The 16,598-nt window shown below is 38.1% G+C and overlaps 1 protein-coding gene across 1 annotated transcript in view; it reads left to right on the forward strand.

Moving 5' to 3' along the window:
- CCDC150 (coiled-coil domain containing 150) overlaps positions 1–16,598 on the forward strand; it is a 142,932-nt gene that overhangs the window by 114,981 nt on the left and 11,353 nt on the right. The window contains exons 20-24 of the mRNA XM_055121257.1: positions 5,080–5,208; positions 7,530–7,699; positions 9,119–9,212; positions 11,247–11,416; positions 13,976–14,102. Of these exons, the coding sequence (XP_054977232.1) occupies positions 5,080–5,208; positions 7,530–7,699; positions 9,119–9,212; positions 11,247–11,416; positions 13,976–14,102 (690 nt within the window). The remainder of the gene's footprint in view (positions 1–5,079; positions 5,209–7,529; positions 7,700–9,118; positions 9,213–11,246; positions 11,417–13,975; positions 14,103–16,598) is intronic.

The following is a 16,598-nucleotide window of genomic DNA, read 5'->3' on the forward strand; positions in this document are numbered from 1 at the left end:
AGTTATATATCATACCCAGTATATATATGTATATGTGTATATATATACACATTTATATATATCATACTGGGTTTGATATATATACTAGGTATGGTATCTGCTATGTTAAAAAGAAGTCATAAAAAGTAATGAAGGAGGATTGAAACTTTTGACTGTTTATGTTCTACTTAAAAATTTAGGAATATCCTAAGTAAAATTCATTTTAGAATAGAAAGTTGTTTTCAGAAACAAAGTAGATTGTGTTATGAGGGTGTATCATTATAATTGGAAGCACTTAAAAATATTTCCATGAGGGAAGTGGGTTTTTAAAACGTTTGGTAGATGTGAAGAATAGATATCTGGATCTTTTTAAAATTACAGAAAAATCCAGAACTCGGTAATAAGGCACATTTATAATAATAGAAAACTTGGAAGTCATTTTATTTTAGTAGTAAAGTTTCTTACAAGTTTCTTGGCTATTGAGGCTGAGACTCTTATAAATTATTTAAAATTTTAACAAATTAATAAAAGTCAGACAAATATTTTTTAAAAAATAGTGGTGGGGCCAAAAAGATAGTATAGGGGTTAAGGTCCATACCTTACATGTACCTGGCCCTAGTTCAATACCATGGTGTCCTCTGAACATCACTGGGTGCAGCCCTGGACGCCTCTTGACACATCTAGATGTGGCCTTTCTGGGCCCTGAGCACCACTGAGTGGCCCTGGTGGTCTGCAGTAGTGCAGGGCCTGAGCAGTATTGTATCCTCCAGCCCTAGCTTTGAAGTGTCAAGTGCAAATGGCTGAGAATTTCTGGGAATGACCCCCACAGTCCCCTGCCTACATGAGAGGCCCAAAAGGGGAAACAAATTGGTGAAGAAAATCATCCAGGATTGTGAATTGAAATAAAGTGATTCATTTCAATGATTTACAAATATACCAGGCATATAACTTAAAAAAAAATGAATACCTTAAGCACACATTAGTAACTATCTATAAATGTGTATATGTATTTCCCTGGTAACCAAGGAACTAGAATGTGTTTTCAAGAGGAGGGTTCTAAACACCTGACTAAACTAATAGTTGATGAGGTCATAAAGTTGGTAAATATGCTGTCCTACAGGGAACTTGGTTTAAGTACTCTTTCTTCACTAGGACATATTTTTATTCAGTGATTTCTTCATTCTGAAAGCAAGGAAACACAATTTTAATATATTTTTCATCGAAGCTTTATTCAGAACATTGTATTATTTCTTTTAGGAAAAGGGGCACTTGTTGAAAATAACTAGGTTTAGTTGATTTTATTGCTTTAAATTGGTAATGCCTCCAAGAAAAAAGAAGTCTCCAGAGAGGCCTGCATCTTCAAAAATTTTTGAAAGCAGTAGGCCTCGTGTAAATATTGTAAAGGAAAGAACTGCGTCAGTTGGTTTGTCTGGTTTTATTTCACACCCTCCACATCGTGTGACCTTCGCACGGAGCTTCCCTTCTGTGAACTCTTCTCAGGAGAGCGGAGACTCTAGAATCTCTTTGAAGACACTTTTGAATGCTATTAAAACCATGGAGGGAAGGTTGGAAGGTAAAATAGAAGTTCTTGCTTCGAGACCACTAATAAGTAATGAATCACCATGTTTGTATAAACGGAATTCGGTAAGTTAAGGCTATAAACTAAATCTTACAGAAATTTCAGTTACACTACAATGAAGAAAAGCATAACTCAGATAATCTTCAGAGGTCTGAGAAACAACAAAGAAATTAGGTTCTCTTTTTCACACATAGGAGAAATTGACCAGATAGTTTGAAACTATCATTTTACTATCATTGGGTTTCTTGGGTTTATTGAGAGGAGTTTGGGTCACACCTGGCAGTGCTCAGACACTACCCCTGGGTCTGCTTAGGGACTTTATGAGTGTTGGGGATTGAATGAGGATGGACTGAATTCAAGGCAAGTATCTTAAGCCCTCAACTGTCTCTCCAGGCCACTACTGAGATTTAAAAAAAAATCTCTATTTGATAACACTTGTTTTAAAAAATTCAAAATGCCTAATTTTAGCATTTAAGGTAATATATTTGGATAAAGCCCAACATTAAAAATATATTAATAGGAGCCAAGCATTGTCAAATATTTTCCAAAGAAAATATGATTACATCAATCTTTGCTTAATATTAAAAATAGAAAGTACTGGCATGGGGACATGGCTCAATATGTGAGGCCATGAGATTGGCACTTCAAAAAAGAAAAAAAAGTATTACAGCTTGTTTTTTACAGTTGACTTCTTAGATTCTTTTGTAAACATGTTGTTTTAATGCTTTATTTTATAAATTGATAAAAATTTAAGAGTTATTTGTACTTTTCTTGAACAAAATAAAACAGGCATTCAGACCATATCAATTAACATTCTTTATGCAATTCTTATATCTTTATCAAAAAATATTTTAAATATTATTTTTAAACGCTTAAGAAAGTATAGTAATGGTAAGGATAATAAAAGGAAAAAATTCGTTGTGGCTTGGTGGGAGTGAAGAATGATCTAGCTTTCCATGAGGGTGACTAAGCAGTCATTACTGCTAACTGCCCAAGGACCTCACTCTTCTAGGACTTTCCCCACAGAGATGCTAGCTCAGACAGATCGCATGTTTACAAAGTTAACTGAGCACAATTTGTTAATAGCAAGAGACTAAGGAAACAACCACCCATAAGACTGGCTAATTCATGGTATGTCCATGATTTGGAATGATGCTTGAAAATATATCTCTATTATGGAGACCTCTAAAATTAGGTTTCAGTAAACAAGGTTTAGGGCCGAGGATGAAGCTCAGTGGTAGGGCACTTGCCTTGCATATGAGAAAATCTTGGGTTTAATCCTTAGCACCACAAAAAGATTTTTTAAATGGGGCTCAGAGGGTACTGGGAAAAAAAACAATGGTTAGGGTGCTTGCCTTGTCCATGGCTGGCCCAAGTTTGGTCTTCGGCAGCACAAATGGTCCTGTGAGCCTGTCAAAAATAATCAGCACAGAGCTGAGTGTAAGCCCTGAGAACTGCCAGGTATGATCCAAGAACAATAACAAAAAGGGGGGATCTATAAAAATATGCATAGTATTTTGCAACTTGTGTGCAAAAGGAGTGAAGAGCTTAATATATATATATATATATATATATATATATATATAGTAACTCCTCCTTATGCTTGGGTTCTACTTTCCACAGTTCAATTACCCATAATTAATGTAGTTTGAGGCAACTGATGTGCATGCTGGAACATATCCCCTACTAATAAGGGGCAAGGGCAGGAGAGGTGGTACAGCAGTTAAGGCACTTGCATTGCCCTTAGCTGACCTGGATTTGATCTGGGCACTTCATATGGTCACCTGAGCCCTGCCCAGTGTTCTCTGAGAACAAAGCCAAGAGTAAGTCGTTAGCACAGTCAGGTGTGTTCCCCAAGTTAAAAAAATCAAATAAGGCCGAACTGCTTTGTATATGTATTTACTTGACAAGCATAGAATATCTCAGTTGAGTCATAGTAGAATGGCATCATAATTGTTGATGATGTAAACTGCATGACTTGAAAAAGTTTTCACTTTACCTTTCTGTACTTTAATAATGTGTGGAAAAAATGTGTGAGGGTGAGGAAAGAGCTCAAAGGACTGTAGCTTTATGGTTTATTTATGGGGTCCCCAGATTCATTTTCAACACCTTGGATCCCTGAGCTCTGCCAGTGATTCCTGATCTCTCTGAGCTGGAGTAATTCCTGCCCTCGTAGTGTACCTAAAAAAAAAAAAAGAAAAAGAACAAAATGGTGTGAGGGACAGGGATAAGACTGCAGTAGTGTCCATGCCTCATCTATGCAAGACCCAGCACTCCAAAAAGAAAAAAAAGACTATAAATGTACTACATACACAAAATTTTCATACTCCGACCATTTCATTTTCAACAGAAGCAAAGTAGAGAAAGGATGATTTTTTTCAACAAATGGTCCTAGAGCAATTGGCATTCAGCCAGAGAAGTCAAGAGAATTCTTTGTTTTAAACCTCAGGCCACATATAGCAATCAAAATGGATCAGAGCCCTAAATGTAACACCTAAAACTTCAAAACCTCTAGGAGAAAACATAGGAGAAAAATCTTTGTTATCTTGGATTACACAAAGATTTCTTAGATTTTGATCCAGAAAATATATACATATAAATGAACAGTTTACCTCCCTCAGAGACATTTGATATTGGGATGACACCTTGCAGTGGTGCTCAGAGGCTGTCAGCTCTGGTCTTGGAGTTGCTCCTCACAGTGTTTGGAGACCATATGGGGCCAGGGATCAGCCCTGGGTCTCTTGCATGTGAAGCATGTGGTTAGCTCTTTGAGATAACTTGATGGCCCTCAGAGATATTATTAGGAGATTGAAGAGCTAAACTATATTCTTGATGGGCTAGAGTGACAGTGTAGAAAGTAGGGTGGTTACTTTGCCTGTGGCCAACTTGGGTTCAATTCCCGGCACCTGTATGGTCTCCTGAACATCACCAGAAGTGATCCCTGAGCATAGAACCTGGAGTAAAACCTGAGCACCAGCAGGTGTGGCCCCAAATATAAATTACAATCTCAAAAATACTTTCAAATCTCCTATCTGACAAAAGCCTTATCTCCAGAATGTTATTTAAAACCTCAAAAATCACTATAATGAAAACAAATCCAGTTAAAACTGGAAATGTCTTCATACAAAATTCTAATAAATATGACTTATTTATCACTGTATCACTGTCTTCCTGTTGCTCATGGATTTGCTCAAGCGGGCGCCAGTAATGTCTCCATTCGTCTGTGTTTTGTTCAGGGTCAGGGGAATGAGGCCCATTATTTATATGAGTTATTTATAATAATGGATAAGCATATTTAATTAAATACTATAAATCTGGTTTCTAGGTTAGAATGTGTGTGCGCGCGCATGCGCGTGTGGGATGCCTAGGTTTGATCCCAGACCCTCATGTGTGGGAGACGTGAATTCTAGTACTGATAAGTCCCTGCCCCCTAAGTTTGGGTTCTAAATGTTCATCTTGTTCTAATTGCTTATTTTAGGACCTCTCAGAAAAGCCATTTATCTCTTCCCCCTCCCCCCAAGGTGAAATCTATTCTTGAGAAGAATGAGGAGGAGCTCTTACAAGCAGTGAAGTACCGTGACGCAGCCCTGAAAGAGAGTCAGAAGTTGAAAGGGGATCTTGAAGCTGTGGAGAGCAGAGAGAACCAGAAGGCAAGGTTTTACGACTCTGAAGTTCTCTTCTGCAGCAGGGCACTTAGGAAATGCTTCTCAGCCCACATTCTTTCCTTGTTAGCTTTGTATAACACTTTCCTTGTTAGCGCACTCAGGACTGGGGCGACCTGGCCTGGCCCAACCCTTAGCACTGATGTCCCTGCAACCCCTTCCACACCAGCAGCGTTGCACTGCAGTGATTTGCAAACTTCTGGGGAAAGCCATAATATGATATAGAAGATCGCTAAGTACTTTAGTACTCAGTAACTTGTGACTATATTTCCAAATTACTTCATGAAAGTAAAGTGTGAAAATGTGTAAGGATGGGTATATTATTCATTCTCTAAGGACATTGCTCCTTCTGTGATTTTTATTTTATAATTCTGGATCTCTGCCTTTGTCCTACTTCTCAGTATGTTCTATTGTGCTTGTTTATGGGGAGTGTTGATCACAGTTTGTTTAGAAGTTTTGCTAGCCTTAGCACCACTGGACAATAAGACAAAAGATGTCCCTTCTTTAGATAACTATGTAATGCTTGTATGGAGTTATCTTTGCATCAAATCTAACCCTATTAATTAGTAAAATACAAGGAGTCTTAATAAAGGAATTCATATTTTGGTGGGTTAGGAGGCTTATTTTTTAAAAAGCACAGGGCTGGAGTGATAGCAAAGCGGGTAGGGCGTTTGCCTTGTATGCAGCCGAACCAGGTTCAATTCCCAGCATCCCATATGGTTCCCTGAGCACCACCAGGGGTAATTCCTGAGTGCAGAGCCAGGAGTGACCCCTGTACACCTGTGCATCGCCAGATGTGACCCAAAATGAAAAAAAGCACAACCAATTATTTCTATGAAAGGTTAAGTTCTACTGTGTTTTATTGTTTACATCTGCCCCTTATGCTGTTATCTACCACTCCTTAAACATCATTAGAAATACATTTTTCATTTTGCCACATCATGATAATAGTACCCATTTTGGCTGACTGATTTGTAAGTTTAAGAGTAAATAAAAGCAATATACATTTTTGTCTCTTAAAAATGTAAGATTATGGGACCAGTGAAATAGTACAGTGGGTAAGGCGCTTGTCTTGCACATGGCCAACTCAGGTTCAATCTCAACACCCCAATGAATCCCTGAGTGCAGAACCAGGATTGCTCCTGAGCACCACTGGGTATGATCTCCCCAGAAAGATTCCAAATTTTTTTATTAAAAATATTTAAAATCTTGGGCTGGAGCGATAGCATAGTGGATAAGGCATTTGCCTTGCACGAGGCTGACCCAGGTTTGATTCCCAACATCCCATATGGTTCCCTGAGCACCGCCAGGGGTAATTCCTGAGTGCATGAGTAACCCCTGTGCATGGCCGGGTGTGACCCAAAAAGAAAAATTAAAAATCTTTACAACATTTCTCTTTAAAACATTTAACTACAGTGTTTTAAAGTTTCTATCTTTAAAAGTTTTATTTGCAGCTGGAGAAATAATAAGGGGGTCAGGCTCAGGCTTTCAATGTGCCTGAGATAGGTTCTATATTGCCACAAGGTGATCATCAACGGTATCAAGTGTAGCCCTTGAACACCCATGGGTGCAACCTCCAAGTACTGCCCCACGGTGCCAATGGCCGAGTGTCCTTGGGCCCTGTTGACTGAGTCACTGGAAGAGAGCTCCAGGCCATCAGAACACCACTTGCAAGGCCCAATACCACCACCAACACCAAGTCTTGTTTCTAGTCTTGGTAATATTAGCCTGATGCTTTTATTATGTAATCTAACACTGCTATATGTCACATTAAATCACTAAAAGCTTTCTACTTAACAGCATGTGCTCATTGGGAACCTCGGTCACACATCCTGCACTACTTGACAATAGATGCTAGACTTTCTCTAAAGGAAGATGTGAGTTACTTCTTCAGTAGCCTTTACTTAGTTTTAATGATCATTTTTCTTCAAATAATTCTAACAGGTGTCTCTTCTGCTCATCATAAACTAGCTGAGCAGAGCCGGGCATGCCTGCCTGGGGCCACCTCTAGATCCAAGAAGTTGTTGATTCTGATGACTCTCCAATTAGTGCTCATGAATGGCTGTTACTAGGGAGCACTGTGATGAAGTTCTCCATAGGATCCTCTGAATATGAGGCCTAAATTCCCTTTTCTCACAATGGAGGTCTAAATTCCTATAACTTAAAATATATTTTAATTAATCCTCTGAGCATTCCTGGTAGGTTTTACTCCTGTGCCTTCTTAGGAGTAAAAAGGACTTAGCAGCAGCAGCAGCAGCAGTAGAATAACCTACAAAGGATTAAATCTCTCTCATTTCATTTTCGGTTAGGTGGGAAACTTCCAACGACAACTGGCAGAGGCTAAAGAGGACAATTGCAAAGTTACAATCATGTTGGAGAATGTGCTGGCTTCTCACAGTAAGATGCAAGGTGCTCTTGAAAAAGTACAAATAGAGCTTGGGCGGAGGGATTCAGAGATTGCAGGCCTCAGGAAAGAAAGGTACTAGAGATTATTTTTCTGTCTTTGTGCCTATATTTTTCTGCTGTATTTACTAAGGAGCATTGTGCAATGAAATTGGTAAAATGGTAAAGAGCTAGCAAGTTAGAAAAAAATCTGAAATTATAACCAAAATTTGCAAAATTCTTTTATTTTGTAGTGATGTGCAGGTGCATGTTTTCTAGAAAGCCATATGATATATTGTTATTTTACCCTTGCTGCTTTCTATACCATTTAAACCTGTTCTTGGTTCTATAGAATATAATAATTATTGTGATCATTGATGCTAAGCACCTAATTCAGTTTGAATCAGTTGTTCATTTATTAGAATCTTGTTTCAAAATCACTAGTTAAATACTTATTTGGATGTTTCAAAAAGTATACATATTAGGGGCTGAAGCGATAGCACAGTGGGTAGGGCATTTGCCTTGCACGCAGCTGACCCGGGTTTGAATCCCAGCATCCCATTTGGTCCCCTGAGCATTGCCAGGGGTAATTCCTGAGTGCATGAGCCAGGAGTGACCCCTGTGCATCGCCGGGTGTGACCACAAAAGAAAAAAAACAACATACATTTTAGGTTAAGAGAAAGTGGTTGAGTTTAAGAAGTCAGGTAAAATGTACTACAGGTGTATATTGACTATTAGCTCTGGAGCCAATGGTCAGCAATTAGGAAGAACAAATCAGATTTATTATCTTCATTGTCAGTATCTTTATTTTTTCATGTACTGTAATTTTGCTTTACCCTTAAGAGAGGGCCAGAGATATGACTAAAGTGGTAGAGCATTGTATTTGTGAGGCCCCTTAAATTTAATCCCCTCAGCATGACTGTATGTAGCCCAAATACTGCAATAATGCTGCAACAAAATAAAGTCAAGAGAATGATGTTAATAATGGTTTACCCTTCACGATAAAATTATAGGTAGCCAGAAGTTATGTTTAGAAGCCAGAAATCTGAATAGCAAATCAATCTGTATAGAGGCAATACAATTTTTAGGTTGCATATTTAACTATTATGAGACTATAATATTTAACTATTATAATACTATAATAGTTAACGATTATAATAAGTTAGTCATTAGCTTAATAGTCAAAAATATTAAGCTTAATCAAATCATAAGTGAGACAGATTATTAAGCCTATGGGTTTAGTTTCTTAAACTGTGACTGAGGTTATTGTCATTTACCAACTGACGTTCTCAGCTCCTGTATACACTATTTGAAGTTTGGTGGGCTTTGTTTTATTTTTTGGTTCTGGGACCACACTTGGTGCTTTGGAGATCATGAAATGTCAGGGGTTAAACACAGGACTCCTGTATTTACTTGAACCTTATGAGCTATCTCCCCAGACCTCTATTTGAACTTCTTGAACGAAGAATACTGTAAACTCCCAAAGGTATCATTCCTGTGCTTTTTTATTTTTTAGGGCTCTGAACCAGCAGAGGGTGCAGAAGTTAGAAGCAGAAGTGGACCAGTGGCAGGCCAGAATGCTAGTGGTGGATTCCCAGCATAATAATGAGGTAGGGGTCACATTTTTATAAGATTAAGCTGTTATCTTGTTTTTATGTGGAGTTTTCTCACATCACTAACTGCAGATATGCAGATAAATTCTTTTTTCATTCATATATGATTTTTGGACAATGGCATAATTAGAAACAGGTAATAGTAATAGTAATAGTTTTATCATCGTTTATTGGCAAGCCAGGACTGCAGTTAAGTCTGGTTCACTTGTGGTATGTTCTGAGGTGTGTACACACACACACACACACACACTTATACCACTGTTTTCTAAAGTGCTCAAGGTGGTAAATAATCTATCTGGGGATATAATTAGGAGACACTTTGTTTGTTCACTTCAAGGATTTTTAGGGGGCCATTGAGTAATTTTGTTTTCTAGGAAGTAACTGGTAGAGATCAAGCAACTTTGTGAACCTCTCATCTATACAAATGCCTATATTTAAAATGCACATGAATATTCCATGTAAGAAAGCTTTCACTAGAAGAATGTATAACGAATGGTTTATCAGTTCATATTTCTTTAAGGCGAGAAGTTATAGTTTCAGCAAAGGAAATTTAATTTAAAAATATCCTTATTTTTAAATTAATTTGGGGCTGGAGAGATAGTATAGTGGTTATTTCTCTTGCCTTCCAATGTAGAAAACCTTAGTCTGATATCTGGTACCACATATGGTCCCCAAGTATCAATTGGGTCACTGCTGAGCACAAAGTGAGCTAGAAATAGTTCCTGAGCACTGATAAATGAGGTCCCCAAACTAATTAAAGTATATTAAAATTAAAATTAATTGATTTCATTTCCAAAGCTCTGTAGTTACTAATAGCACATACTCTTCTACAGTCTTATTTATGAGTCACTTAAGCACTGTCTGTTTTAAGTTCTTATATACACAGTGCATATATATCATATGTATATATGATATATATATGTATATATATATACATATATATAGCACTGCACTGTCACACTGTCATCCCGTTGTTCAACGATTTGCTCTGCCATGTGGGTGGGATACTCTTGGTAGCTTGCCAGGCTCTCTGAGAGGGACGGAGGAATCAAACCTGGGTATATTTACATTTTGAAACTATTTGGATATTGTGCCTTCCAGTAATAGAAATCATTGAACAACAACAAAAAAAACCATGGGGGCCACAATGATAGTATAGTGGGTAGGATGCTTGCTTTGCATGCAGCAGACCTGGGTTTGATCCCTGACACCTCATATGGTCCCCTGAGCCCTGCCAGTAGTGATCCTGAGTGCAGAGTCAAGAGTAAGCCCTAAGAACCCCTGAGTGTGGCCAAATATGTATATATAAAAATGTATTTGTCTAAATATTTATAATTATATACACATATGTAAGTGGCCAAATATGTATATATGTATGTGCACATGCATACATACATATATATGTATATGTGCCACACACATGCATATACACACATATACATATATTGTACTCTGATTATATTACATTTTACAGCCCAGAGGACACTTTGGACCAACATGGTATTTACTCATCTTTGTCTCATCCCATTTCTTCCTTTATCAACATAGAAGTTTCTTTCCTCTCCTACCAGCCAGACGTACAGGTGGATGAGGCAGACATGGCCTTTGTTAGCAGTAGTTCTCAGTTCCTTGTCGTTAAAGAGGCAGCACAGTCCATTAAACTTACCTCATTGCATCTTAAAATGTGTGTGTAAACATTTTTTTTTTTTGCTTTTTGGGTCACACCCAGCGATGCGCAGGGGTTACTCCTGGCTTTGCACTCAGGAATTGCTCCTGGCAGTGCTTGGAGGACCATATGGGATGCCGGGGATCGAACCCGGGTTGGCCGCGTGCAAGGCAAACGCCCTACCCACTGTGCTATCGCTCCACTCCGGCCCCATGTGTGTAAACATTTTTAAAGGCATCTCATATCTTAGGCTCTGTTTTCACCTAATTATTGCTTTAATGGCCTTTAAAGATACACCGTGTAAGGAATTCTGCTGTATAGTATTATGCATCTGTTAACAGTGGAATTTTAAATCTCTCTTTCAGATGGAGCCTCTACAGAATGCTCTAGAGGTAGCTAGAGAAGATAACCGGAAACTGGCTCTGAGCCTTGAGCAGGCTCTACAGACTAATAGTAATCTTCAAGTAAAGCTTGATCATGTTCAAGAGAAATTGGAAAACAAAGAACTTGAGCGACAGAATTTGGAAGTCTTCAAGTAAGGGCGATATAAGTCACAGTAAATTTAGGAGAGAGCCTCTGGAAGAGTATCCTAGCTCATTCACACAAATCAGTTAGATCTTTTTGTCCCACTTTGAACTAGTATTCCCAGCAGAGTCATTTTAGGAATGATGTGGAGCTGAGTCTCAGCAGGTACTGGCTGACTGAAATATTTACTTGAGTGTATAAATTTAAATCTCTAGGATACAATCCAAAATTATTTAACTGAAAAAGAATTAGTACAACATGACCCAATTCTTGAAAGAAATCAATATAGACCAAGTGATTTAAGCCAAATATCAAGTAAAATAATATTAAACACCAATTGTAATTACATTTACTGATGGAATGTAAGATATAATAAATGAACATATAAAACATCAATAGAAGAATAAGTTTTATTTACAAAGACTAAATATAAAATCTAGAAAGAAAAGTTAGTGTTGAAGTTGAAAATTCTCTTAGTTAATAGTTAATGAGGGAAGAATTGAAAACTTTGAAAAGAATCATACTCTCTTACTTTTTTCTTTTATGGAAGTCCCTTGAGTGTTTCTTGGAGGCAATGAATTCTTTTAACTATTGTTTGTATAAAAAATTCTTTATTTATCTTTCCAATCTGACTTATAACCAAATTAGGTAAAGTATTTTTAGTTGGAAGTCTTTTTTATTCAGCACTTTACATAAATCCTCATTCCACAACTTTCTGGCTTGTAGCTTTTCTATGGAGAAAAATACTGATAGTCTTCTAGGAGTTTTCTTATTTGTGTCGCTGCTTATCTTTTACTGCTTTCAGAATTTTCTCTTTGATTTTTCCTATCTTAGTTGTAATGTGTCTGGGTGTGTATATGTTTTGGTTTATTTGGGGGGAAATTCATGAAGCATGTCCTGGAATATTTAAGTCCTTTCTCAGTTTTTAGGCTGGCCACGGGCATCCTTGCTAACTGGTTATCCCTTGAGAGATTTGAAGGGTGCCTTCTGTCTGCAGGGCCATGGCCTGCATGGTAGCTGTCAGATGTAGACTGGGAAGGGGAGGGATCTGTTCATTTGCCAGGAGTCAGTGTTCTTGAGAGTTGTGCCCATTTACTTTAACTAATTTGTGAGGGGTGGGTTCAGCTCTCCTCAGGAATTTTCCCTCAGGATCTAACTTGTTGCCGCAGAGAGATTTCATATGGTATCTCTCTGCCCTGTTATCTGCTATGTTGTGAGAAGACATCAATCTGGCCCCTTCCTTATGTGGTGAGTATAGAATCATAGGACGGGGGGGGGGGTGCCAGAGGTTTGTTGCAATTCCACTCAAAGCCTATTGCTCAGTGGTGCAGTTTCTTTTTTGGTAGGGTGGTTTCTATTTTGATGGGATATACCTGTATGCACCCATCTGGATAATTATTTTTGTTTCATTGTAAAAACTTTCATTGGAGCTTCAGTTTCATTTCAGTTTTTCTGTATATTTGCCTTGATTGCAGGAAAATATAAGCTCATTCTCACTATTTGGTCATCCTGGTCCAGTACTTTACTCCAGTTATCTTATTTATATCAAGATTTTTAAATGTATATTGTTTATAGGAAAAAATACATCTTTCTGCCAAATTAACACTTTAAGTATCTTTTAAAATAATAATTTGGGACTGACAAGACAGTGCAGGGGATATGGTGCTTGCCTTGCTTCTAGCTAACGCTGATTCAATCCCCAGCTCTACGTATGGTCCACTGAGCACTGCCAGGAATGACCCTTGAGACCAAAGTCAGGAGTAAGTCCTGAACACTGCCAGAAATGCTCCCTTCCAAAAAAGAGAATGATTTGGGAAAGGAATAATAATGTGATGACTCCATCTAAGATATTAAACTATTGTTTTCAGTTTTGGCCAGAGATAATACAGGTCAGATCCATCAAGTTCAGGTCAAGCCTTTTTAGGTCCTCTTAAACTGCCTGCTCGTCTTAAACTGCATCTAGGTAAATTGGATTTAGTATTGACAGTCCTGACTAGAGAGATCAGGCAGCATGAAGTTGCTTGCCTTGCATGTGGCCAATTCTGGTTAATCCCCAGCATCACATGATCCTCTCAGCAGAGAGCCAGGAAGAGCAACCCCCAAGTAGTATCACCAAGTACTGCCCAAGCCCATTCCCAAGTATTGTCCAGCCCCATTCTCCCCCACAAGAAATATTGACATTGCATGAAAATCTATACCTAAGGAAAATGTAATGTGTACATATATCTTAGTCCTTTCAGTAATGAACATGCGGTAAAGAAGAAACATTTTAGCTAAAGTTTTGCTAAAGCAAAGGAAGGCATTTTCCATACTTTATATTTTAATGAAATGTTCCTAGATCACAATTAGTATTATTTAAAAGAATGAGTTCCGTATTTTTGGTTGACAGTCAATGTTGAATAATTGTTTTTTCGCTACTATAGATAAATAAGTTCCAGAAAAAGGTGGTTCACCTGCTGACTTGTTTGTAAAACATGTGCCTTTTGGACAGTTTTACATTTCCTGCCATATCTTTTTTATCTTCTCCTGATATGATAAGTCATGTTTAGACATATCTTCTTCAAAACAGAGAACGGATAACTGAGGAATCCAAGATGGAAGCAGAATTACATGCTCAACGCATGGAAGTTCTAAGAAAGCAGTTTCAAACTGAGAGAGAAACTATAAAGAAAGCAACACAACGCGAAGTGACTGAGGTACAGTGTCAATGGACAAAATCGTTTCTAGGTGAATATGCCTTTAAGGGAGTACGATTAGCCAGCTTGGGAATGTCAGAATGGCAGCAGTTGTTCTTTGACTCCTCTAATCCCCTTTTGACAAGCAATCCAAATACAACTGTATCATTTGTAAGTCAACACCCAAGAAGGCAATCTCTGATCCCAGTTCTCTGCCCAGTGAAGGAATGTCATAATGAGTGCTTTTCCCTCAGAGAATAACTGAGTGGACTATAGAGAGATAAGGACTGACCTCTGATTAACAGCAAATTCCCTGTCTCTTCAACTCACTTAGCTAGCATCCATCATGTGCTTCTCCCAAGATAGACCTTCTTTTGAGAGGCACACATAAAAGCAATAAATAATATAATCAATGCTATGTATTTAATAACATGCATTTAATGTGGTCCTCACTCTTTATTTCAGACATATACAGTTTTGAGGGTCTTTTTGGGTTGCTAGAGGCTATGTACAATTTTGAAGGAATTATAAATAACAGAAAGTTCTAAACTGGTTTGATCTCGGTCTGGAAGGGGGAAGCATAATGAAATTCTATGATTAACACTGACAGAGTTGATAGGATTGGAAATTTTTTGGGTAAGAACATGAAAAAATGGAACAAGGTTTTGCTTTCCATCAGTAGGAGATACTGGGAAATGTGTCAGAGACGTGTAGTTTTAGCATAGTGCCAACTGGTAGAGGCCCTTGGCTACTAGAATGTTGAATATGAGCTATTAGGTCAAAGTGGAGTGCTATAGGTCTCTAGAAAAGGTGTGTTATGATGTAAGCACTATTTTATTTTATTTGGGGTTGGGGAATTTGAGGGTTACCCACTGTTACTCAGGGGAGCTGGGGACCTAACCAGGGGCAGCTGCATGAAAGGCAAATGCCTTTACCTCCTGAACTATTTATCTGACCTTTTAAAGAATATTAATATGACAGCAGTGTAAAGAAGTTAAGAATGAGGAGACATTCAAGAAAACAATAACTTTATTTTATTTTATTTTTTGCTTTTTGGGTCACACCTGGCAATGCACAGGAGTCATTCCTGGCTCATGCACTCAGGAATTATCCCTGGCGGTGCTCAAGGGACCATATGGGATGCTGGGATTCGAACCCGGGTCGGCCGTGTGCAAGGCAAACGCCCTACCCGCTGTGCTATCACTCCAGCCCCAGAACTTTATATTTTTAAATTAATTAATTATTTTTTTTATTGACTCACCATGTGGAAAGTTACAAAGCTTTCAGGCTTAAGTCTCAGTTACATAATGCTCCAACACCCATCCCTTCACCAGTGCACATATTCCACAACCAAGAACCACAGTAAACCTCCCCCTACCCCCCAGCCCCCCAGCCCCCAATCCCGCCTGTGTAGCTGATAAATTTTACTTTCTCTTTACTTTGATTATATACAAACAAAAAACTCACTATTATTGTTTGGAGTTTCCCCCCCCAGAGTCGGACCTGCTGGAAAGGAAGCATTTGATAATTTGTTTTCCATTGCTGAGAATGAAGAGATATGAGGTCGTGTGGCCACAATAGCGGCTGCGAGGTTCTGGATTTCTGTATTTTAGTAACTAAGTCCAGAGGGTTTTCTGCCAGAGGTTGCATCATTGCTAGCTCGTACCTCTCTGCTACTTTATATTCCACATATGAGTGCAATCTTTCTATGTCTGTCTCTTTCTGACTCATGTCACTCAACATGATACTTTCTATGTTGATCCACTTATATGCAAATTTCATGACTTCATGTTTTCTGACAGCTGCATAGTATTCCATTGTGTAGATATACCAAAGTTTCTTTAATCAGTCATCTGTTTTTGGACACTTCGGTTTTTTCCAGATTGTGGCTATTGTAAACAGTGCTGCAATGAACATAGAAATGTAAATGTCATTTCTACTATACCTTTTTGTCTCTCTGGGGTATATTCCCAGGAGTGGTATTGCTGGGTCAAATGGAAGCTCAATTTCTAATTTTTTGAGAATCGACCATATAGTTTTCCAAAAGGTTCTGAACAAGTCAGCATTCCCACCAGCAGTGAAGAAGAGTCCCTTTCTCCCCACATCCGCGCCAACACTGGTCACTTTTGGAAAATAAGAACTTTAGAGCAGTTATTTTCAACCAAGAGGACTGACCAGCAGGTCTAAAACCTGCTTTCATTTTTTTGAAAACCACTGCTTTAGTTTAGCATTATGAAAAGATCATAAGACACTAAGTGTCTTCCTGAGCAAAAAATAAGAAGTGCAATAATTCCAAGACCGATGAGGGTGGCTTGTCTGTGTTTTGACAAATTTGGTACATTTAGTAATCTCAGTTTACACAGCATTCACAAAAACAATTCAATTTTTAAAATTGCCTTACACTATAAAAAGAAAATTTGTGGGAAAAAAAAGTTACTCTGAAATTAAAGTTATGTTTTAATCAACGATAGTTAATTCAGAATGTTTATTATGTTAGCACTCATCTTTTTTGGGAAG

The sequence above is a fragment of the Sorex araneus genome, chromosome X (genome assembly GCF_027595985.1).
Source record: "Sorex araneus isolate mSorAra2 chromosome X, mSorAra2.pri, whole genome shotgun sequence".
In the NCBI taxonomy this organism is placed as follows: domain Eukaryota; kingdom Metazoa; phylum Chordata; class Mammalia; order Eulipotyphla; family Soricidae; genus Sorex; species Sorex araneus.